This window comes from Triturus cristatus, chromosome 7 (assembly GCF_964204655.1).
Source record: "Triturus cristatus chromosome 7, aTriCri1.1, whole genome shotgun sequence".
NCBI classification, from domain to species: domain Eukaryota; kingdom Metazoa; phylum Chordata; class Amphibia; order Caudata; family Salamandridae; genus Triturus; species Triturus cristatus.
In genome coordinates, this window is record NC_140590.1 from 212,208,356 (window position 1) to 212,233,673 (window position 25,318).

The following is a 25,318-nucleotide window of genomic DNA, read 5'->3' on the forward strand; positions in this document are numbered from 1 at the left end:
AACTACACTACAGTAGGGGATCTGAAGTGTATGATATCTAAATTTTACTTTAGACCGGTTACGGGAGAAAGAAAAAGAGGAAGCCATGCGGATATCACAAGCTCTTTTCCCCCAAAAAATAAGAACTAATAAGAGAGGGAAGATATTAGCAGCTGGGCTGAGAAAGGTTGATTGTGTCATAGCAAATGTGAGGTCATTATCACACTCTCTAGCAGCGTTTACACCTAAAACACCAGGGGTAGAGTCTATTTTGGATTATGTGGTGGTGGGATGTGCTTGCTTCTTTTTACAGGGTGACTTAAAGGTCTCCAATTATTTTCTTAGTGATAAGCCTGTGCTAAATGCCTACTATCCCAGATTAGTGAATCAGCAGACGTTCATAAAATCATACCATTGGAGCAAACTGGGTTTAGGGCGAAGCATGGAACTATTGATAATATGATTGCCCTTCAGGTAATAAATGAAAAATTTGTTAAAGTTAGAGGGGGAATGTATACACAGCTTTTATTGACTTCTCCAAACATTTGATAAAGTAGATCGTCCTTTGCTGTGAAGTAAGCTTTTAAGTCTTGGTATGCCAGGCACCCTTTTAGAGTTAGTTCACGCTCTCCATATTGATACTTGGTATAGAGATTTATTGGGTGGGACAGAGGTTTATCGCAAGCCATCCCTACTGCAAATGGATTAAAACAAGGATGTTTACTTGCGCCCTTGGCTCTTCTCCCTATATATTTCAGACCTACCAGATCATTTTGGCCTGAACTGAAGGCATTGCCCTGATGATTGGTGGAAAAGCAGATTGTGTACCTACTCTATGCAGTCAACATAATCATTTTTGATTTAACCCCCAAGGGTTTAAATAGCTGTCCACAGGCCCTCCAAAAATTTGCTGAGGCTCCCCACCTAAAGAAAGATCATTGTATCCAAAAGTTAAATTATTTATATGCATGGGAGGAAGAAGCCGAAATATTGAAACTTTGCATGGTCTAAGGTACTTTTTTGGGGACGATAGTGTGCAGAAAATTAAGCGATAAAGCACATATAGAAAATAACACGTCTAAAGCCACCTTTCAGGCTAAATGTCTGGGCTCCCTTTATAGGGCCACTGGGAGAATAGATTTTACATTTTTATTGGAGGTCTTTCCTGCTAATATTCCTGAATCCTTGTTGTATGGCACAGAACTGATAGACATAGGCTTTTAAAATACAGAGGAAGGTCAAATTCTTAGAAGCCTAGCCTCAGTTAATCTGGCATTCTCTGTGGCCATTCTTAGGCTGGAATTTGGATTGAGAAGCACCTGGGCAAAGGGCCTTGCATGGGTACTGTGTTGGGCCAGGGTTTAGCTTACCGGGTACCGGGAGGCATGGTCCACCAAGACCAGAATTAGCCTGTTGCCCATGGTCGTCTTGGGGTCCAGTGGCCCCACAATGGTTTAGCCAAGAGTGACCATGGTACACTCTGTTCTTGTTGCGGACGTAATTAGGAGACTAAAGAGGCTGACATCATTTTGTTTATTAATTTATTTTATTATTTTTAAAGCTCGTTTTTACTGGAGGTATCATGGCGCTGGTAACCTATAACAACTGGGCACAAAAACAGCGCCCAAAAAAAAACAAAAATAATAATAATAAGCCGAACCAAGAGGATTTAGCAAAACATGAAGTCTAAAAGGTTTTTGCAGAAAATTAAATGGTTGGTGTTAGAATTGGGGGTCTCTAGTTGGCAAAGGACCAAATAGGGACCCTTGCTTCTAAGTCAGCGGAAGGGGATTACACTCCTGGATAACCCCTGCTGACCCCCTTGGTAGCTTGGCACAAGCAGACAGGCTTATCTCAGAGGCAGTGTCTTAAGCATTTGTGAACACATACAGTAATACAGTTAAAACACTACAGATGGACACCACACAGGTTTTATTAAAATAAGTATTCTTTATATAGATTTAACACAAGAACACAAACGACAAAAATCCACAATACTGCACTCAAAATAGACTTAAAGATGGTAGAAGTCACTTAGTTGAAGTTGATGATAAATGCGACACGTTTCTCACAAAAGTACCTGGATGTGTAACGCAAAACAAACAAAAGGTTTGCAGGGAGAGTGATGCGTCTGTTCCTTGCATCAGGGGAGGCGATGCGTCGCTCCTCAATGGTTGAGCAGAGTAGGGGATGCGTCTTGTTCCTTACCGGGTAGGAGGTGATGCGTTGATTCTCATACTGCTTTCTGGTTACGATGCGGCAAGATGGCGCCTCGATGCAATGCGACAATCCGGTGCGATGTGATAAGATGGCGCCCTCGATGCTATGCGGCAACGTCAAGACGATGCATGCGAGCCCGATGGCTGTGCGGCGAACTCTGTAACTTTGAAGCCGCGACAGGCCTTGCGACACGCTTCTCCTGTGATGCGACGGCAACCCTTGCAGTGGCATGCTTCTTCGGTATTGCATCTGTAAACAGCTGAGACAAAGGCACGCTTCTATGGAAATGGGGCGGCGACCTCTGCGGCGGCGACACGCTTCTCCAGCGATGCGGCGGCAACAGCTGCGACTGCAACACGCTTCTTCTCATTGAGTCACGCTTCCAGCTCCCAGAGACACGCAGGCTTCTGCAGACAGAATTCCCAGCAAAGAAATTCAGAGGGGAGCTGGTGGTGAAGTCTTTTGTCCCTAAGACTTCAGCAGGAGGCAAGCAGAAGTTCAAGCCATTGGAGAAATATTCTGCAAGGTGATGAAAGTTCTGTGAAAGTTCATTCTCCTTTCCTTGGCAATGAAGACACCACTGCAGGTCAACCAAGCAACACAGCACTCAGGCAGGGGCACAGTCCAAACTCCTGCAGCTTCCTTGGTACTTCTCCTTGGCAAAGGCGTGTCTTGTTGTTCCAGAAGTGATCTAAAGTCCTGGGGTCTGGGCCCATATATTTATACTAGCAAATCCTTTGTCCTCTGAAGGCAGAGGTTCCTGTACCTAGTTCAAACAGCTCTGGGTGCATTCTGCCAGTGCACACTTTCTTCCTTTGTCAGTGTGGGCTAGGGTCATCAGACACACCACAGGAGGTGGAGCCAGCATTGTGGAAGGCAGGCACAGCCCTATTCAGACCAAGGTGCTACTCCCACCACTCTACATGCAGATAGGTCTATTCAGCCCTGTGCTGACTCACCCTGTCTCCTGGAGTCTCCCCAGCCCCATGTCACTTGCAAACCAGACATACAATACACAAGCTAGCAGAGGCAGGCTGGATGGTTAAGCAAGAAAATACCTACTTTCTAAAAGTGGTATTTTCAAACACAGAATGTTAAAACCAACTTCAGTAAAAGATGTATTTTATCATTCTGAGTTCAGGCATACTAAACTCGAATTTCTAACATGTTCTCTGGGTCAGTTAGGATTATAAGATGTTATAATCAAACTGTCCATTCTGGCCTATGGGGATAGGTAGCCTTGCCGTCGTGAAACATGAAAATGGCTGTAATTCACCATAAGGATATGCCACACACATCAGGGCATGTCCTACCTTTTACATACAATGCACTCTGCCACTGGGGCCTACCTTAGGGGTGTCTGATATGTAGAAAAGGGAAGGTTTAGGGACTGGTGAGTGGGTACACTTACCAAGTCAACATGGCAGTACTAGCCTGCACACAGGCTCTGCAATGGCAGGCCTGAGACACACTTTACAGGCTGCTTCAGTGGGTGGCACAACCAGTGCTGCAAGCCCACCAGCAGCATTTGATTTACAGGCCCTGGGCACACATGGTGCACCATACTAAGGTCTGACAAGTAAATCAAATAATCCAATCATGTAGTCACTGATCAATATATCAATTTAACATAGGGAGCACTTGCACTGTGGCGCAGTGCCCAAAGCATCTAAACCAGCAAAACATATCAAAAACAGAGGAGGCAATCAGTAAAAAATGGAAGGGAGACTCACATCAATGGTACCAGGTCTGAAAAGTGTCCCCTCCAGCTGAAATGTGGGGAGAACTACCCTTCCCCTTGAGAGTTCTCTTCACTAAGGTGGAAAAATCTGGACAGACCATCAGCATTGGTGTGTTCTGTACCAGGGCGGTGTTCCACCGTGAAGTCCATCCCCTGTAAGGAAGTGGACCACCTCAATAACTTTGGGTACTCACCCTCATCTGCACCAACCATCTGAGGGGCCTGTGGTCTATCTGAACCCGTAAGTGGGTCCCAAACAGGTATGGTCTCAACTTCTTCAGTGCCCAGTCCACAGCAAATGCCTCACGCTCAATTGCACTCCACCTCTGTTCCCGTGGAAGTAACCTCCTACTGATGAAGGCTACAGGTTGGTCTAGGCCCTCCTCGTTAATCTGTGATAGAATAGCCCCCACACCATGCTCTGAAGCGTCTGTTTGGACAATGAATTCCTTTGAGAAGATGGGCGCCCAAAGCACGGGTGCTTTGTACATGGCAGTCTTCAGGGCGTCAAAAGCCATCTGACAGGTGTCAGTCCAGTTCACTTTTTTGGGCTGTTTCCTGAAAGTCAGCTCAGTCAAGGGTGCAGCAATGTTGCCATATCCCTTGACAAACCTCTTGTAGTACGCCGTGAGTCCTAAAAAGGCAAACATCTTGGAGACCTCCTCCTTGAAATGAGCTCTGACCCGATCAGTCACTCTGTAAGCCTTGTGCTTCACAGGAGGACTGTCCCCAGTGTCCACATCATGGACGCACCACTCAGTGACACCAGGAACCAGGGAGAACAAATGAGAGAACTGTCCCAACAGTTGGCGACAATCTTGCTGCTGTTCAGGGGTCAGTGTGGCAGAGAGGCTGACACCATCCACTGACCCATCTTGCTCTGTTGCAGAGAGGAGGTCAGGAAGAGGCTCAGTCTCCTCCTCCATTCCATCATCTGTCACTAGGAGCATGCCCACTTCGGACCTTTCTAAGAGGGGCTACAGGCGGTTAACATGCAGGACGCGCAAGGGGTTCCTAGGGGACCGCAAGTACACCAGATAGGTGTCCTCCTTCTTGCTGCCAATGGGTCAGCTCAGGAAGGTCCCCCAGTTCAGCAACTTGTTCCCCTGAAGGTTCCAGGGCATCCCCCTCAAGGTCTGTCTCCTCCTGGACCGTGGGAACAATGAGGGCTTGTTTTCCATGCCCTCTACCTCTTTTCTTTAAAGTAGGTACCTGGGCCATACGTTTAGGCTCCAGGATCTCTTGAACACCCCTACTGGCTGCCATAGACCGAGTTGTCACACACGCCCACTCAGGCAGACCCAACATCTCCAAATGGGACCTTCTTTCCACCTTAGCCCGAGGGGAGTTCTCTAAATCATTGACCAACAGACAATCAACAGGCATGGCTGGCCTAACAGCTACTTGAAGAGTAACCGAGCCCCCCCCACTTAAAGGGAACTTGAGCCACCTCATACTGGCTCTGCGAGTTGTCCGTGGCAACTACAGGGAGGAATTCATGGGGGATAACCTGCTCTTTGGACACCAACCGGCAACTGACAGCTGTCAAACTAGCCCCGCGGTCTTAGAGCTTCCACCCTATGGCCATTGATGGTCACCCACTGTCTGTATTTCTTAGTGTTATCAGGCAGCTGGGTCTTAGGGACCATCTCAAAGTCTCCTAAAGAGACTAGGAAAATTTCTGCGGGACCCCACCCACCTTGGACACCCATCCCCTCCCCATCAGGGCTACACTCGCCATCTGACGGGGTGGTGCACGTGGTGGTGCATTGGAATCCTTCATGGGACACTGTGCATCATTCCAACGGTGGCCCACTTGACCGCATGTAAAGCACTTAGAGGGGCCCATGTGAACAGGTTTACCTGTTGGGCCTCTTGTTTTTTTCTCAGGGGGGGCTGGGAATCCTTCCCTTGGGAATTACTTTGGGGCCCTTTCTGGAACTCCCTCGGTTTACCCTTGCCCCCCCACTCTTCTGCTGGGGACCCGGACCACCTTTGGCGAAGTCTCCCACGTGGCCCTTGTGGACCCGTGTGCTGAACCAGCGGTCCGCCTCCTCAGCAAGCTTCCTAGGGTTAGTTAACTTGCTATTAATAAGGTGCTGGCGTAGCTCTGGAAAACAATTAGCAGACAAGTGCTCCCATGCAAACAAATCATAGAGCGTTTCAAAAGTATCCGCTTTGCTACCCTTCACCCAACCATCCATAGCTCTGCAAAAGAAAGACACATATTCTACCCAAGTGGTTGCCTCCAGGTTCTTACAATTCCTGAACCTCTGTCTATAGAGTTCTGGGGTCAAACCATACCTTGTCATCAGGGCTTCCTTCATTTGGGCTTAAGACATCTTATTCTAAACAGGTAGGTGTAACAAAGTATCCCTCCCTTCACTCACAAAGCGGCCTCACAACCCCGCTCCCCAATCCTTCTTAGGGACCCGGTGGGCTAATATTACTATCTCATAGGCAGCAAACCACTGCCCAATATCTTAATGCTTATGGAAATGTTTGATGACAACCTTAGGGATATAAACCCTGCCTTCTGAAGGCACAGATGGTGCGCTGCCACCAGAGGGATTGATTTCTAAACCCTTGGCTCTAACTCCCTCAACATTCTCTCATGTTCCAATCTCATTCTCTCTCGCTCTCCAAGGACAACCTGCTATTCTCTATGTCCCTCTGACCCTCCATTTCTCTCCCTGTCTTCCAGCTCTCTTCGGGACTGGCCTTTGGAAGAGACGCTACTGCCAGGCGGAGACGGTACCCCTTCCCTCGCTGGAAACATCGGCCTATCCAGCTGCCCATCTGCATCCCCAGCTGGCTCCACCACCAGCTCAGTATCATTTCTTGCTTCCACCCAGGCCCTCAGCGACCTTTGGTACTCATCCTTTTTGTAAATGCCTTGGGAAGCCACTTTACATTTTCTGCATAGGTGCTTGAGCTGTTTCAATTTCTAGGTTTCCTATCTCTTTTCCTCAAAATCTAGATCCATAGATGCAACAGATGCTGGTCTGCTCATGGCAGTAAGAAATTGCAGCTCTCAGGAAAAACAGTTCAACGAAACAAATTCTACTACAAAAGTAAGTGGTTGCATTTGGTCTGCACTCACTAGGAGTGTACACCAATTACTGTCACAAATGCAAGTCCAGAATCCTCACCGCTGACCACCAATGTTAGAACTGGGGGTCTCTAGTTGGCAGAGGTAGGTAGCTTTGACCAAATAGGGACCCTTGCTTCTAAGTCAGGGAAAGGGGATTACAATCCTGGATAACCCCTGCTCACCCCCTTGGTAGCTTTGCATGAGCAGACAGGCTTATCTCACAGGCAGTGTGTTAAGCATTTGTGAACACATACAGTAATACAGTGAAAACACTACAGATGGACACCACACAGGTTTTATAAAACCTACATTTTCTTTATATAGACTCAACACAAGACCACAAATGACAAAAATCCACAATACTGTACTCAAAACAGACTTAAAGATGGTAGAAGTCACTTAGTTCAAGTTGATGATAAATGCAACACGTTTCTCACAAAAGTACCTGGATGCGTAACGCAAAACAAACAAAAGGTTCGCAGGGAGGGTGATGCGTTGGTTCCTTGCTTCGGGGGAGGCGATGCGTCGCTCCTCAATGCTTGCGCAGAGTAGGGGATGCGTCTTGCTCCTTACCGGAGAGGAGGTGATGCGTTGATTCTCGTACTGCGTTCTGGTTACGATGCGGCAAGATGGCGCCTCGATGCGATGCGACAATCCGGTGCGATGCCATAAGATGGCGCCCTTCAAGCAATGTGACAACGTGACGATGATGCGTGCACGCCCGACGGCTGTGCGGTGAACTCTGTAACTTTGGAGCCACCACAGGCCCTGCGACACGCTTCTCCGGTGATGCGGCGGCGACCTCTGCAGGGGCGACATGCTTCTCCAGCGATGCGATGGCAACAACTGCGACACGCTTCTTCTCGTTGAGTCGCGCTTCCAGCTCACAGCGTCACGCAGGCTTCTGCAGACAGAATTCCCAGCAAGCAAATTCAGAGGGGAGCTAGTGGTGAAGTATTTTGTCTCTGAGACTTCAGCAGGAGGCAAGCACAAGTTCAAGCCCTTGGAGAAATATTCTGCAAGATGATGAAAGTTCTTTGAAAGTTCCTTCTCCTTTCCTTGGCAATGAAGACACCACTGCAGGCCAACCAAGCAACACAGCACACTGGCGGAGGGGGGGGGGCAGTCCTGCAGCTTCCTTGGTTCTTCTCCTTGGCAAAGGTTTGTCTTGTTGTTCCAGAAGTGATCTAACGTCCTGGGGTCTGGGCACAAATATTTATACTAGCAAATCCTTTGTCCTCTGAGGGCAGAGGGTCCTGTACCTAGTTCAAACCAGTTCTGGGTGCATTCTGCCAGTGCACACCTTCTTCCTTTGTTCCTTTGTCAGTGTCTGCTAGGGTTGTCAGACACACCACAGGAGGTGGAGCCAGCATCGTGGAAGGCAGGCACAGCCCTATTCAGACCCAGGTGCTACTCCTCCCACCACTCTACATGCAGATAGGTCTATTCACCACTGTGCTGACTCAGCCTGTCTCCTGGAGTCTTCCCAGCCCCGGTCTCTCGCAAACCAGACATACAATACTCAAGCTAGCAGAGGCAGGCTGGATGGTTAGGCAAGAAAATACCTACTTTCTAAAAGTGGTATTTTCAAACACAGAATGTTAAAACCAACTTCACTAAAATATGTATTTTATCATTGAGTTCAGGCATACTAAACTCGGATGTATACCATGTTCACTGGGTCAGTTAGAATTATAAGATGTTATAATCAAACTGCCTATTCTGGCCTATGGGGACAGGTAGCCTTGCAATAGTGAAAAACGAAAATGGCTGTAATTCACAATCAGACCATGCCATACACATCAGAGCATGTCCTACCTTTGACAAACAATGCACCCTGCCCCTGGGGCCTACCTTAGGGGTGTCTGATATGTAGAAAAGGGAAGGTTTAGGGACTGGTAAGTGGGTGCACTTACCAAGTCGACATGGTAGTACTAGACTGCAGACAGGCTCTGCAATGGCAGGCCTGAGACACACTTTACAGGCCGGCTTCTGTGGGTGGCACAACCAGTGCTGCAAGCCCACCAGCAGCATTTGATTTACAGGCCCTGGGCACACATGGTGCACTATACGAAGGTCTGACAAGTAAATCAAATAATCCAATCATGTAGTCACTAATCAATATATCAATTTAACATAGGGAGCACTTGCACTGTGGCACTGAATAGCAGTGACACACTGTCCAAAGCAACTAAACCAGCAAAACATATCGAACACAGAGGAGGCAATCAGAAAAAAATGGAAGGGAGACTCAAGCCAACGGTACCAGGTCTGACAGTTGGCTACTAACTGTAAAAACAAGCATTAGAAATGCAATAGGGCTTGCAATTTTTAGATTCAGAGCTATTGGTGTTGTAAATGCAAATGTGTTTTACCCTTGTGTGGTCACTCCACTGCAAACAAAAACACATAAGTAAACGACCACTAGCCTACAATGTCAACTGAAACATGTGTGGTCCTGTTTTGATCTAAAAGAAGATTTTTTTTATGGATGTTGCATGAAACAAAAACATTTCTCTGCAAACTATCTGCACACATCAGCCACATTAAAAGTAAATGAAAGGAAAACGGCATTTAAAACAATCCCTTTAAGAATTATTCTAGGCCATCAGGGCAAAACGCTCTGTAGAACAGAGCTGGCTCTATGAGGGGCCCCCTAAAAGGTTGGGGCCCTGGGCCAGAGCCCACTTTGCCCATGCCTTAAAACGTCTCTGAATACACACAAAGCCGTGCAACTTAAATAACTTACTAGTAAACCCCATTCGCTTCCAATAGCTGTTTAAATCACAGCCTTGAAGTAGGAGGTACTGTGTGTAAAATAACACACCTGGATTGGATGATTGCCACACCTGGATTGGATGATTGCTACACATAAAACAATGTTAGTGCGCCACAGAGAATTCACTAGTGCTGATTGGATGTGGGGTCGGCAAGTGCCTTTGTTTTAAGCCTTTCTCATGGGTGCCACCATGATTGTAGCAAATTCGGTCTGGTTAGGACTCATTTGGAGCTGCTGGTGGCCTGTGAGGCCGAGCCGAGGTCTGGCTCTGCTGCCCAAAACCTGCCCCCGACATTGTAATTTTATTGAGATGCCCGTGATGTGGTGCTGTAATGCAGTGCGACCACGCAGGTGGTCAAGGCACTATGCGTGATAATGCATAGTAATGCAGTGATGCAGACCACCACATTTGAATGTGTTAGTCTAACGTCTGATGCGTGATACTGAAGCCCAAGTGACAGAAGAAAACAGCTGTGGACAACAATTGCACATGTGAACTAACTGAATAAGAGGTAATTAAGCTTTTGCCTGCATCACAGGCATCACACTCCCTCTCCCCTCTTGCTTTAGCAGCTACAGTGGGTTGGTGTTCTTGATGGGCCTCTCCCATTTGCAATGTGGCAAACAAAGGATCATAATTAACTTGGAGGGTGAGTGAGTGAAATAAAGGATGAGTGGATGGAGGATTAATTGATGCATGGATGAATAAGTGAAAGGATGGACGTAAAGATGGAACAGTAAAAGGCAGAGAGGGTGTATGAGTGAAAGAGTGGATGGATGGAGTGAAAGGATGCGCTGACGGATGAGGGAAAGGATGGATGGTAGAATGAGTGAAAGGAGGATGGATGAGTGGAAGGGTAAATGGATGATGAGTGGGTGGATAGACGGAGGGAACGGATGGTTGAGTTAAAGGATATATATATATAAAGATGGATGGATGAGAGAAAGGCAGGGCAAATGTATGTCTGAATGAAAGGATGGATGCATGAGTGAAAGGGTGAATGGATGGATGAATAGATGGGTAGACGGATGAGTGAAAGGATGGATGACGGAGTGAAAGGGTAAATAGAGGGATGTATGAATTAATGGATGGGACAAATGGTAGATGGATGGGTGAAAGGATGGATGGCTGAGTGAAATTGTGGATTGACGGATGAGCCAAAGGGAGAATGATGGATGGATGGAGTGAAAGGATGAATAGATGGAGCAAAAGGGTGGATGGATGCATGAAAGGATGGATGATTGAAAGGATGCATGAATTGATGGATGAAAGGGGGGTGGATAAGTGAAAGGATGAATGATTGAATGGTTAGATAGATTTGGTTTATAGGTGTTCCTGGGCCAATGGCGGCTCTCCTTTATGGGCTCCACAGCTACACTATACCCTCCTTGTTTTGCAGTCCATTTTTATTGTATCAAGAGTGAATGATTATTTACACTTGATATAATAAAAATAAAATACAGGCCTGCATCAGGTCCAGCAACAAACTGAGGCAGATAGTGGCATTGTTTGGTTGCTGACAGGTGCATGAAGGTGCCTACACCAGCCATCAGGGAACTGTTCAGAGCTGGTGAAATTCTAACACTGCGAGTATGTCTGTGTGACTATGTGTATGAGTTAAAGTGAGAGAGAGTCAATCAGTGAAGGAGTGAGTGAGAATGAGTGACAGTAAGGACATGTATGTGTGAGAATGAATTAAGTGAGTGAGGGAGAATGATAGTGAGCATACCAGTGTTACTCTGTGTGAGACCAAGTAATTCAGAATGAGTAAGAAGAGTGTGACTGAGTGGATCAGAGTAGAATGAGTTAGGCTGTGTGATTTAGTGAGATCGAGTGAGACTGAGTGAGACAGGAAACTTTGTGTAAGAAAGTGAGAGAGAACTCTTCAAGAAACAGCTCTTTGGTATTCAAGACAATGATTACTCCTCGCCACTATGAAAAGGTCACCACCCGCTACTGACTCCTGCCATATGCGAAAGTAGACGATACACCACAAAATAATTGGGAACATTGTGACGGGGGATGAGGGGAGGCAGTGGGGGCTCACCATAGCATGGCTTTGTCAATGCTTGTTTTTATATTGACTGGTTCAATATTTGTTTAATTTGTTCTGTTCTGCACAAACAGCAAAAGGCGTTGGCCCATTTTCTGCACGAGTGACCAGTTTCTGTAATATTATGCTAGTTAAGGCAACACAAAACAGAAACCACACGAAGACATAGAATCATTAATGCATAAATTAAAATGCCCCTCAAAAAGGTCTAATAGCAAAAGTTAAGCAACATGCTGAGATTGAAGAAGAGTTGTTATATATCGTTTTTTTAAATTACCTTGAAGAAACGTAATCAGGAAAAGCTTCTCCATGAGAGCCATCGTGGATTATTCAACGGCTGTCTCCAACAATCACACTGGAGTTCCACTTGTAACTCACATCTTGACTTCTCGCTAGAAAGGTAGAATATTATATTTTATATTGGGAGCCCTGCAACAAAGAAAATGATACAATTGTGATACAAATCACCCTGGCAGATAGCAATCTTAATTCGCTGAAGAGTTTATGAGGCAGCAGAAAGGAAAGCACATGAACACATACAATGTAATATTGTTCATTTATAACGTGATTGGTCCTGATCTGTATTTAAATTCATTGATCATATCATGTGTCCTTGTAGCTGACTTCCAACTCAGCATTGCTTCCCTTTCAGACATCACAAGTGACTGACAACGCAAGGGTATGTTGTTATCCGTCATTTGTGGCTAGCATTGGCACCTAGCTGCATGTCGTCAAACCTGCATTTATCATAGACTCTGCTGCTGCTAATCATGGTTATTAATGGGCTCAATCAATAAAACACTTTCATTCATTCAAATCCTTTATTCGATATTTAAAAAATATCATAAAAGTACAATAAACAATTAAAACATCATCTCAATACATTTCATTTTACATTGACCTTAGGGGAACATTTAACATCAGTTCATTCAAAGTAACCCTCTAGTGTGTCTCAATGTTATTACAACTCTAATAAAATTCATAATACAAGCCAGTGTCAGTGGATTCTCGGCCCTTTGTAAATATAAGAGAGCAACTTTGACATGTCTAAACTTCATTTGTTTTAAGAACCTTACTAAAAAGCGGCGTCTGGGTACTGAGTAAAAAGGGCAAAAAAATACAAAATGAAGGGTATCCTGCGGAGACCTATTGTCGCAGCCGCAGGTACCCTTCTGCTCAACCGTAACAGTAAAACCAGACGGATCAGCCAAAAGATGATGTAAAAGGTTGAGCCTAAAACGGGTGATTAAAAATCTGTCTTGTGCATTATATAATAAGGCGAGATATGGTTCCATGCCTTCTACTGACTTTAGTGTGCTATAGGTACAGACTGTGGGCTTACTTTCTTCTGAGGCCGCTCTACGCGTAGTCTCCTTTGCCAGAAAGATTCTTTTAATACTGGCTTTATCCTCTGGGGTAATTGTTGTGGGTTCAGTAAAGAGGTTCTTACGATCTAGCCTCTTCAGGGCACTCTTTACATAACTCAACCATGGGATACACATCCCCTTATCTCTGCCCATACAATCTCTAATTATTTGCCTACTCAGACCAGCCTCACTATTAGTCCAATTTCTTAACCAGGCCATAAGCAGTCTAACTTTGATCAGGTCCTCCATATATACCCTTCCCAGTTCAGCATGGGTAATATAAGCGGACGTGCTTTGTGGGATTTGTAGGACCTTCCTCAAGAATTTGTTTTCCTCAATTTGAATTTGTTGGGTATTAACAAAGCCCCAAACTTCAGCCCCATACATTACTTTGGGACAGCAAATTGAGCCATATAGGTGCATGACCTGTACGGGCGACCACCTACCCAACCTACGTCCATAATTCATTATGGCCCCTGTTGAAGACACTACTTTTGCACTTCGCCCTTCAGTTAAAAATTTAAAATTTAAAAGCCCATCAAGTAAAACACCCAGGTAGGAAAAGGTTTTAACCTGTTCCATTATATGTGTGCCTATTCTATAACAAAACTTTTTGCATGGTTTAGAACCTGCCAACAGTACGTATGACTTGGATAAGTTAGCCGATAGATCTAAACTGGCCATATAACTGACAAACCCATCCAAAAAAGTCTGGAGGCCTTTGGGCGTGCGAGCTAAGAGTACGGCATCATCGGCATATAGCAACACCGGTACCGATCGTGAGCCTACTCTGGGGGTATCTACATTCAATTTACATAGTGCCTGTTCTAACCCATTTATGTATAGTGAGAACAGGAACGGGCCAAGATACATCCCTGGCGCACCCCGCTAGTGCAGGGGAAGGGAACTGTGGTATCACCCTCCAAATTGTAACGCACTTTAGCAGAGGTGTTCCAGTGGAGTGCTCTCAAGATAACTACTAGGCCCTCTTCTACCCCAAGTTTAATCATCAAATTCCAAAGCTTTTCTCTGTTAACATGGTCAAAAGCCGATGAGAGGTCCATAAACCCCAAATATACCGACTGATTACTTGCAATAGTACATTTAGCTGTTAATAAATAAAAGGTTCAGACACTGGTCTGTAGTTGACCTTCCTGTTCTGAATCCATATTGCAAATCTGTAATTATATGGTGTTCATCAGCCCCGTCTAATAGGCGATTTAGGACAACTCTCCCCAAAACTTTCGCCGTTACATCAATTAGAGAAATCGGTCGATAACACCGCAGGTCATCCTTTTTTCCCTTTTTAAAGATTGGAACTATTATGCTTCAGAACTATGAAGTAAAAAATATGTTTTCCTTTTTGGGTAGAATATTTGCTAATTCATTCACACATTCTATTCATTCCAACTACCAAAATCAGGTATTCACAAATCACTCCTTATCATGGAACACTTCAATACAAGGGAACGTCAGTTTATATAAAAGCGAATGGTTTATTTGGATCACAAAATTTCTTTTACCACAATATAATCATTATAAAAAATGCATTTGGTTTTTAATAAAAGAGCAACAAAATTTAAAAAAACAATTGAATGGGAAATACTAAACAAGACAAAAAACAGACCAACAAGGAGATTAAAAAGACAATCATTTTGTCATGAAACAGTTAATTCGGATTGATGTTGCCCGTGATCGTAAAGACGCGGAAGTAGCTGCCCGGGAACGCTGACCGTCGGACTTTATCAGCCACGAGCAAACCTTACCCGGAGCAGTAAAAGAATCCCTTACAGCCCACAACCTTTTAACAAAAGGAACCAAGTGATTAACACAGAGGTACGCGGCGAGGATAAGAAAGGACGTCCCATGCCCACGCCCACGAACAACTCCAAAAGCTCAGGGAAATGTGAAAAATTGAAAAAAACTCCCGCAGGAGTGCAGCCAAACAAATAAGCAAGCCTAGTGCGTTTTCGCACAGGCAACCATTCATGGATAAGGAGATACCATTTCTTATAGTCCTGAAGAAGGAGGCCCTAAACAACGAATAGCCTCCGAAACGCGTCGACGCAATACTGTTGTGTTAAATTTGGAAGGGGCACACAAAACCTTTGTTAAATAAGGAAGTCAACCCTTATTCAATTGTTGCCCACAAGGTTTCCGAATTAACTGTTTCATGACAAAATGATTGTCTTGTTAATCTCCTTGTTGGTCTGTTTTTTGTCTTGTTTAGTATTTCCCATTCAATTGTTTTTTTAAATTTTGTTGCTCTTTTATTAAAAACCAAATGCATTTTTTATAATGATTATATTGTGGTAAAAGAAATTTTGTGATCCAAATAAACCATTCGCTTTTATATAAACTGACGTTCCCTTGTATTGTAGTGTTCCATGATAAGGAGTGATTTGTGAATACCTGATTTTGGTAGTTGGAATGAATAGAATGTGTGAATGAATTAGCAAATATTCTACCCAAAAAGGAAAACATATTTTTTACTTCATAGTTCTTTGGTGCTCTATTTCCTTTTTGAAAACATTGAGCCCCTCTCTTACCTTGTTTTAAACTATTATGCTTCAGACCAGGATCTTGGCATACCTGTGGCGACCGCCGTGTTTATTACTCTTGTAAGGATGGGTGCCCAAAGATCAACCCTACTTAAGTAGAGATCCGGAGGAATGCCGTCCGGGCCTGGGGCTTTGTTTTGCGTCAGCCCTTTAATCCCCGCTACCAGTTCATCCACCGTGAATTCAATATTTGCCGTCCATGGGCAGATTGCCCCCTCCCCCCTCGGTTGCTCATTTGCATGATTATACAGTACTTTGAAATGATCAGACCATTGCTCCGGGAGAATGGTTGTACCGATTTCCGGAGCAACCGCATCCTGAAAACAAGGGTTATTTATTATTTTCCAGAATGCCCTAGGATCTCTTCTGTCTGCAGCCTCCCGTAGATTTTCCCATGTCTGCGATTGAAGTGCCAGTTTCCTTAATTTAATTGCTTTTTTGTATGCGGACCTACATTGTGCAATGCGCACCTTCTCTCTAGGGACTTTTTTAAAGCTTTCTTTCAATTTGTTGTGAGCCCTAGAGCAATCTTTGTTAAACCATCTAGGAGAGCATTTCACTGACCCTTTCACGGGGGATTTTAGCAGGCCATCTATGAGGTATGCCATCGCCTCAAAAGCTTTGACCACCATAGGTCCCTCCAATGAGGGATCTAAACACACCCCAATCATTTCTTTGCCATCCTCCATTAAGGATCTGTAGAAGGCGTCCCCATCCACCTTGGCCCATCTGAGCCTTCTCCCTTGATCAATTGCCCTCAATGTGCTGTTTGCCTTAGCGCTTTTCTTATTGTTACAGGGGGCCCAGTTCTTAATCCTCAAGTCTAACGGATTGTGGTCACTGAATATGCTCCATTCAATGCCAGCCTTATTTATCCAGTCCCCAAAAGGGATAGACACTGCTATATAGTCTATAATGGAGCAATACCCTCTTCCCTTGAATGTTGGGGTAACTTCATGACCGTCTTTAGGCCCCATCAGATCTAATGTGTGCCTTAGTGCATGGTTGTTCAAAACCCTCTCTAGCTCCGACCCCTCGGGGTATGTTCGAAGTGCGGGCCTTTTTTCACTGTGCAACCGATCCAGGCACCGTCCGTCCATCTTAGATTGGAGCACAGATGGCAGTTTAGGTCACCCGCTAGGATCACATACGGGGCCACTACTGTCTTCCTCTGCACTAGCTCTTCGGTCAACAAATTATCTAAAATATGTATTATTAAGCTTTTCCCAGTCCCTGCAATAGCATTGTATACATTAATCAAAACAATGTTCATCTTCTCCACTTCAAACCCGATGGCTTGTATATTAGCTGAGTTCCACTTCAGGTCAGTCCACACTCATTCTAGCTGTAGATGCACATATGTAATTAGCCCTCCCATTGGTCTTCCCGGGGCCATTTTCCGTGCGGGCACAAAAAAACACTTATACCCAGCAAGATGAAAAGGATTATGGTCCACCACCCAGGTTTCCTGTAGACAAATTACACGGAATCTACTAACGTACTGTCTCCACTCCTGGTTATGGAATTTGGAAGCTAACCCCGCAATATTCCATGAAACCATTTCAATCCCCTCTTGCCATTCCATCCCTAATGGGCCTGTATGGGTGTTAGGAGAGGGAGCCGTTACTTCAATATTAGCTTTATTTGATACAGACTCAATTTGGGCAACGTGTACATGTTGTAATTGAGAGGACACATGTGCATCCAACTCGGTAGCCTTTTTCTCCTGCGAGCCTACTTGGCTCCCCACCAAGTTACCCAACATACATTTAGTTGCAATGATATTGTCCAAAAACCTCTCCCCACTCAAGTAACTAGAACCCGGTTTACTCCGTTTAGAACACTTAAATACGAATTAAAGAACACACTTGGGTGCACCATGAAATTCTGAAGTTGGACATATGGTGTCCACAGGACATGTACCTTGGGAATAATACTACCCTTGACATAAGAAAATGTGAACGATATGACTTAATAGCACGTTATATTTGTGTGTGCCTCGATGCACTGGCCGTTTCATAGAAAAGAAAATGTATACTAGCAGGAGCAGACTGATATTTATGGCTGCATTCAAAGATCTTGTTTATGGTACATGATCTGCCCCAGAGCGGTAGGTTGCTGCTATCATTGTGTCCTTTTGGCTTCTGATTCTTTCTGCAGATGTGGAGGCACAACCAGACTAACGCCTCAAATCACAAGCGACGAGGCGGCGCATGAGGTATTCAGCAGAGCTGGTAAATAGCGGCACTGCTGCATGAACATTCCCACCAACTATGGAGCAGGATGACCCTCTCGCTGACTCCTTTCGTGCACCACCATAGAATACCCAGCATTGGTAGGTAGATGTGATGGAGCCACTCTGAAGTCAGGTACCATTGACATAGGATCTTGTAGGCTGATTCCCTGAGAGGAACACTCATAGGTTTGAGTGGAGAGGTGCGGTGCAGTGGCCGGGGCAGCTGACTTCGGAGCACAGGGCTCACGGTAGGATCCCTGGATCAGCTCAGCACCATGTGACTCTGGGCAACAGCTCACTTAATTTCCACAACGGCCCCCAGCGCCTTTAGACCCATAAGGGTGAGTAGTTTGCGCTTTACAAATACCGACTATTTATAATTGAGGATGTTTAATCTAACTTCTTTCCAGGCCTTTTCGGAGGCCTCTTTCTTGACGACTGCCACCCATCCATTCTGAAAGTTTCAAGGGGTCTTACTCGAAACGTGTGTTAGAAGCTTACAGAAACGGAGGTGCCGAGGGGAGTCCATCACGGTAAGTTCCTTGGTAGCTAAGAGCATTAAAGAGGGGTGCATTAACGAGGGGTGCATTAACTAGTGCCGCATTCAACATTATTGTAAGCAATACGTTTGAGATGTAAAACTCCTTTTAACATTGATCAAATGATTTAATGATACCCTGTTGCAAAAAGTCAGATAAAGCAACAACCTGCATCCCCCACAATGCTTAAACGTCTCTCCATAGAGAGTGGGGGTACACTCTGGGTTAGCATGGAGTGAGGTATTTGAGGATGGGAATTAAGTTATTCTCTCCTCCCGCAAGACTCCGTTATAGATCTCATGGATTATTTTAACCGGGAGGGATGTATGAACACTTCGGGATCTCTGGGGCCTTGCTAACCATGGGGGCCCCAAAAGAGATTTACCCACCACCACTCTAGCCATTAATTACATTTACTTTCCATTTCAACAGACGCCCATTCCACAATCACTCGTGTAGGGTGCTCTGTAGTAAGCCACAATATCGGGGCATTCAAAGCCTCCTCTCTTGTCCAAATGGAGGCTGTTTTATCTTGTTAGAACAAGTGAAGGCCTCCATATTGGATGAGGACAGGCAGGACCTGAAATAGGTACCGGAGTTGAGATAAAATATTCATTTTGATGACATGGGCTCTGCCAATCCAGGATATATAAAGAGAACTATGGGTTTCTATAACGAGATTGGATCCATCCGACCATCTTCAGGCCTAACCTATCAAACACCTTCTAGGTGTCCCAACTTAACAAGATGGTGTTCATGTTTTTGCATGTGCCTTATTCAACTAAATGGGCAACCGTATGGACATTGTCACTCCCCTGTCTATTCTGCATGAATCCTTACAGGTCTGACGTAGATGCCATCAGTTTACTTGCTAAGGTCTTAGTAAAAAATGATTACGTTGGTGTGAAGCCTGCGCATAATTCAGAATCCTTTCTGAGCTTATGTAGAATGATCATGCCTGCTCCTGCATTGATGGGGTGGCAGCATTATTGTGGTGGGCAAGTGCGCCACCTCTGGATGTGTACTTCAAGGAAATGACCCTCTGGGTCTCCAACGCTTTTACACTGTATCCCTTTAAAGTTGATCCTTCCAGGACCCCACCTGCTGCAGTTTGAGGAGCTGACCAGTATACCATTGGATAATCTCCGTGCCTCATACGGAAAAATGTGTGCCGCTTTAGGAGGATCTATTGGAGAAAATGAGGTCTAGATTATGCCTCTTTATGTAGTTCCAAAGTTTATATCTCCAACAGAATGTGTTTCAGACCTTTAATGTTAAATTGGAATAGTTTGAAAGCGTCATTTATATGCCTATCATCCCTGGGGATGATCCCCCCTAAGCCAGAAAAATATTTTAATAAATATCAGGAAACTCAGCTAACTCAGTTTCACCACCTTAAGGTGATCCATCAGGAGTGAAGTAACCTCTCTTGACCCTGAAAATCACTCTCCAATTTGCTTGTGTTGTTAAAGTGTTGTGCCTATGCAGTTTCTGCTCAGGGGACCAACGAGCCATCTCCCCGAGTTGAGGAATAACTTACTCTCCCTCTTTAGACACTGCCTGTCTGGAGGGCGTCTTTCTCCATGTGTTATTCGACAGAGGTCTCCATCTTGTCCTCTGCAGGATGTAGTACAGGCTGGCTTGTTGACTGTGATCCATTGTGTTGGCTTTACGCTGCACCTTCTCACAATTGAGGATTTGAGTAGCTTCTTGGAGGGTGCATGTTTAGTGCTGTTTAACCTAAAAGGAGAAAATTAGCCTAAATGGCTGTCCCCATCTGTCTGTCTGTTGTTTGAGTGGAAGTATTCCATTACTCTTTTTTTGCAGCCTAGTTGCAACAAAGTTGATGAGAGATCCTGAAATAGTTTAACTTTGTCCCCTTCAAATGTGGCCTCTTCTTTCTCTTGGACGTGTCATGTCTTTTCTTTCTCTTGGAAGAGGAGGTGTATCCTCGTCATGATGTCTAAAGAAGCACTGAGCCTTCTTGACAGACCAAGTGCTCTATTAATCTGATCCAGTTCAATTGCCTCAGAGTTCTCCGACTCTAGTATTTGGCCAAACAGTGTCTACATATGCTTGCCAATGCCCTCGCCCTCTGGCCCCTTTGGGACGCCTCTGATGCGCATGCTGATGAATGTATAGCAGTTGCAGATGGCATGATGTTTAGATGTAAACTAAGACGTTACTCTTAAAATGCACTTTGCAAAGCGAGCCATAAGGCTATTTATTCATATAGATAGCCAGGAACTTTTAATAGCAAGTGATCCGATCAGAAACCATAAGGAAAATGACCAAAATATAAAGCAACCCTTTGTTTTGTTATCAATATTTCTAATCAGAGTCAAAACCTAGACACAACGAATGAATATGGGTAGATTATGTGCAAAATTTAATTGCCTAGCAACTAACTTAACTAGGTCTTTCAAACGAGACGATAACTTAAGACAAACTCACAAGCAGCATTTCTCTCATGACAACGGAATAAAAATATTTGAATCCATAAAAATGTTTTCATTAAAGGTGGGGGTTGTCTGGTATGCGATTTAGCCAGAGATGTATGTAAATCAGTTACAGGAGGCAATGATGGAACCTTTCTAGTCAATCATTTTATGAATCGTAGTATAGGGTATAATAGTTCTGTTCATCAATGCCCCCGTAGGCTATTTACATCAGTAGTTTTGTGGCCATGACAAAGACAGCCAAGGTACTGCCTTATGCAAATGCGGCTGATAACCTTCTCTGTCGCCGGTTTTATTAATCTCGAAATGCAGACAAAAATCCACAGAATTAATCCCGTTGGATATTTTCAGGATGTAATCTTAAATTTAACCTACGTATATGCATTCAACATTCATTTGTGTTGCAATCGATGCATATTTCTAATTACCTCGTGTGTGAGCGGTCACCATTCGAATACATCTAGCTGCACTTCCGATTGTCTGCCAAGCATCGTTAGTAAAGTTTATCTGGAGCATGGCTGCATGAATGGCTGCATGAATGGCCGCTGCACGGCTTCTTTTGGCGCGGAGCGGATGTGCACGAGTAGAACAGGTTTATCGTTATCCTGATATCAGATATATCTGTATTACCAAGCGCAGCCAACAGTCGTCGTTGGCCGCAGTTTATTACTTATTACATACCTATACATAGGCAAATTCCCCTGGACACACTTTTTGTGGCGAGGGTCATAAATTATCATCATGAACCATTGCAAATTGGGTATCATGCATCATTAGTTGCTCGTCATAAATCATTGGTGTGTCGTAAATCATTATGTTAGAATCAGTCATCATTTTGTTGGCATAAATCATTCTGCATGATCGTCATAAATCATCAGCCATAAATCATTTGTTGGTCATAAATCAATTGCTTGTCATCGCTCATTTGCATATTAAAGGGTCGTAAATCACCCTGACAGTTTGAAGATTGTTCTGTTTTCACCGCCTCTTTGCGTGTGGGCATGGTCTCTCCCCAGAGTTAGGCCCCAACTCGCTATAATGCTAGCCTCTTTTGTGCCCTGCGAGTGCAGTCTCCGTTTGCTACCCCCTTTTGTCAGGCCTACTCACCCTGCCGTAAGGCATCCCAAAGTGAGCACCCCTCCTTCTACACTCTTCGTCTATGCCTCACCGGCAGGGAGGCTGCAGTCTTCCTGTGGCTCCCCCCATGCCATCGGTTTTCATCTCTTGTCGCTCATTATGTGCAGCCCGCTAAAGACATTGCCCCCCACAGGTTGCTCCAGTGTACGCACATATTAATACTATTTTTTATACAAAGCATGATCTGAGTTCAGTCTAAGTGTGTGAAATCATTTGCTGATTGAGTGCTTACAGTAAATGCTTAACACTACCCTCTGATAAAGCCTTACTGCTCGCCCACACTACCACAAATAGAGAGTAAGGTGTAATCTACTTTTACCTCTGCCAAACTTGGGGGTTCCATTGGACTCTGTGCACACTATACTTCATTCTGGTATAAGTATATACAGAGCCAGCTTCCTACATTGACAGTTGTATATATACTTTGTTTTGTTTACAGTAAAATTACTGGAAATGCAATACTTTGAAATCTTGTAGCTCTGGGGAAGCGGGGGGGGGGGGGGGAGGTTCACCTCATTGGGGGATTCGAACCATCACCTGGCCCCCCCATTGGCCTGGTGTCCTGACGCCTCTCAGGCACAAGTTTGCCACGCAGATAGAGCCCCCGCCTCGGGGCACTTACCGGCGGCAAAAATTGGTTCCTTGCCGGGCTCTGGTGGCCGCTATGTCACCAGCCCTCGAGGCCCCCCATGAGGGCAGCCTTTGCTAACGCCGCTCTCCACTTCCGGAACTCCTTCTTTCTGTGTGGTTTTGCTGCTTTTTTGGCCATTTCGTGGTTTATTTATATTGCCTCCAGGCACCGTGTGTGTCTATCTTCCTTGCAGGTGCCCGCATTCATTCCTTGGCGCCAGAGGCTACCAGCTGTGCAGTGTGTGTCGCCAATCACCCGGGGGAGCTGTGGAGCTCCACAAGGCATATCATAGAGACCAGCATTGGAAGTGGTTTGGTTAGATTACCGAACGTGGGTCTTCGTTTTTTTAGGGGGGAGTGGAAGTTTTATATAGCATAGCACAAACTAGACCCACAGGTCTCAGATTGCTTTACATGAGCATCAGTTGCGTTACAGATAGACACATTCCTTTTTGCTAGGCACTGGGAGATTAAGTGATTTGCCCAGAATCACAGGATGTTGAGCATCCCTGCCGAGACTCTTACCCAGTTTCCCAGATTCAAGGTCGACTGCCCTAGCAGTTAGGCCACATTCTCTTGTCTTTCAACAAACTAGGAAAGAAAGCAAGTCAGTCTAGTGTGCAGGTCGGGCTGCTGTGGTGTTTTCTTGTGCTTACTGCTGGTAAAAGCGTGCTTGTGGAAAGCAGACAGCCTGGTTTATTTCAATCCCACTCTACTGTGAATGATCCCAGCCTACAGCACAATACCTCAGGCGAGGCAAGTACTCGCCCCCTCGTGACCCTATTTAGTGAAAAATGAGGGCATAGTCCGTCCTATGCCCCGGTCATCTAGTATGACCCAGATGAGGTTGAATCACATGAAATTCAGATGATGGTTCAGAAATCAGCAAACCCCGATGACAGGCCTAGGAAACTAAGCACCTTAGGCCAATTGAAGGGGGCCGAAATTCCAAGGTCCCATGAGAAATGTTTGAAGAGGAAGACATCTTCCATCCTAGACTTCTGCATGGGCTCCAGCCAACAAAGTTGCACAATGCCATGACAATGAAGTTCGGGGGTTCCTCAGGGCCGAATGCCTCCACCCTACTTTAGAAGGCAGGGTGGTTGCCACATCTGAGAATGATGGTTGCAGGGTCACATTCATGGCTAAGTTTGTCATAGACCCTAAGAAGGGATAAATAGGTCTTGGCGGGCTTGCAAGAAAATGTTTTGGACATAGTAGAGCTGCTTCCTTTTATAAGATACTGGATATGGCAGAGGAATCCAAGGCGCCAGGAACTCCAAAGTCTCTGGAGGTATTTTAGGGATGGGCCCAGAGGTCTGCATTCTTCCTAGGGAATGCAATCAACACTATCTCCATTGATGCAGATTGTTGCACATAAAAGTAGACCCAAAACGTGGGGAGTTGGGCTCTCCGGGGGCCGGCACCATTAATTCAGGAGACCTCTTTCTCCAGAATTGAGTACATATATTTCCACCTTTGCGTCCCTTGGCAAGGCACACACCTCAATAAAAAAAAACTTCACACAAAGGGATTTTGGAGGGAGATGCTCTTCCAGCAGACTCCCCAACCAATTTCCTCAGAGAGGGCAGGCATCTTGCAGAAGCCAGTGGCAGGGCCTGAATAGATTCAACCAGTGCTTAATTAGTAAAATATTAAGTTCAGGTATTCAAATTTGAGTAGGCTATACTCACTTTCCCCGGCCCCACCCACTTACTCTATTGGCTCCACCCACATCCTCAACTGCCACTGCTGAAAGCCAGGTGTAATAACCAATTTGAATTTTAGCATGGGATCCTTCCTCAAGTAAGGTTTTGATGGGTGCGTGGCTTGACCCCTGGCGAAGATGGTGGCGCGCCGCTGAGGCTCGGTGAGGAAGCTCTCAATATGCAGCTTATTTATTTTTTCATGCCCGGTGGTGCAGCATTACCATCTGTTTGGAACAGGACGACGATGATTTATGGTGCTCCGAGTGGACGTTCTGCAGCATACCGGCAGCCATCTCCTCAGCTCCTTTGGAGATAAACATTGCTGATGAGGCATGACTGGTTCTATTAACCTTTGCAGCGGAGACATGTCTGTAGCTGACATTTCATTTAATTTGTAATACTGTGTGAGCTGCAGTTTATATTTGTCAAATTTTCCTAATTCAAAGACATACTCTTTATGGTATTTGGAGTTATTTGGACATGCTATTTTAAGTCTTGCTTTTTTTAAGCAAGTATTTTGCTCCTTTTTAATTTGCTTGCTTATGCAAGGGCTTGCATTTACACTTTATAATGTGTTCTTGTTACATTGTAAGCCCTTTTTGAGGAGAATTCTTTCAATTAATTGGTCTGGTTCAGGTTTCTTCATTTTTTTAAATGTTTTAAATTTATTTTGGAGACACTTATTTGTAGTCTTTCATGATAAGCTTTTGTATATGGGCAGGTCACAATACAGGCAGTGTCTAACCAGGATTTCTTCCGGCAAGTCTCTCAATGTTGCTCCTGTGCTTCGCAGTTACTTTAAAATGGAGGATG

At 44.9% G+C, this 25,318-nt stretch overlaps 1 protein-coding gene across 11 annotated transcripts in view; it reads right to left on the bottom strand.

Moving 5' to 3' along the window:
• LOC146809242 (B-cell receptor CD22-like) overlaps positions 1 to 25,318 on the bottom strand; it is a 481,112-nt gene that overhangs the window by 249,667 nt on the left and 206,127 nt on the right. For 7 of the 11 annotated variants that reach the window (XM_085616063.1, XM_085616056.1, XM_085616058.1 and 4 more), the window contains one exon: positions 12,145 to 12,296. In XM_085616063.1, coding sequence (XP_085472189.1) covers positions 12,145 to 12,187 — 43 coding nt within the window. In that variant the 5' untranslated portion in view covers positions 12,188 to 12,296. The remainder of the gene's footprint in view (positions 1 to 12,144; positions 12,297 to 25,318) is intronic. The other 4 variants (XM_085616059.1, XM_085616060.1, XM_085616061.1 and 1 more) reach the window with 1 other exon arrangement.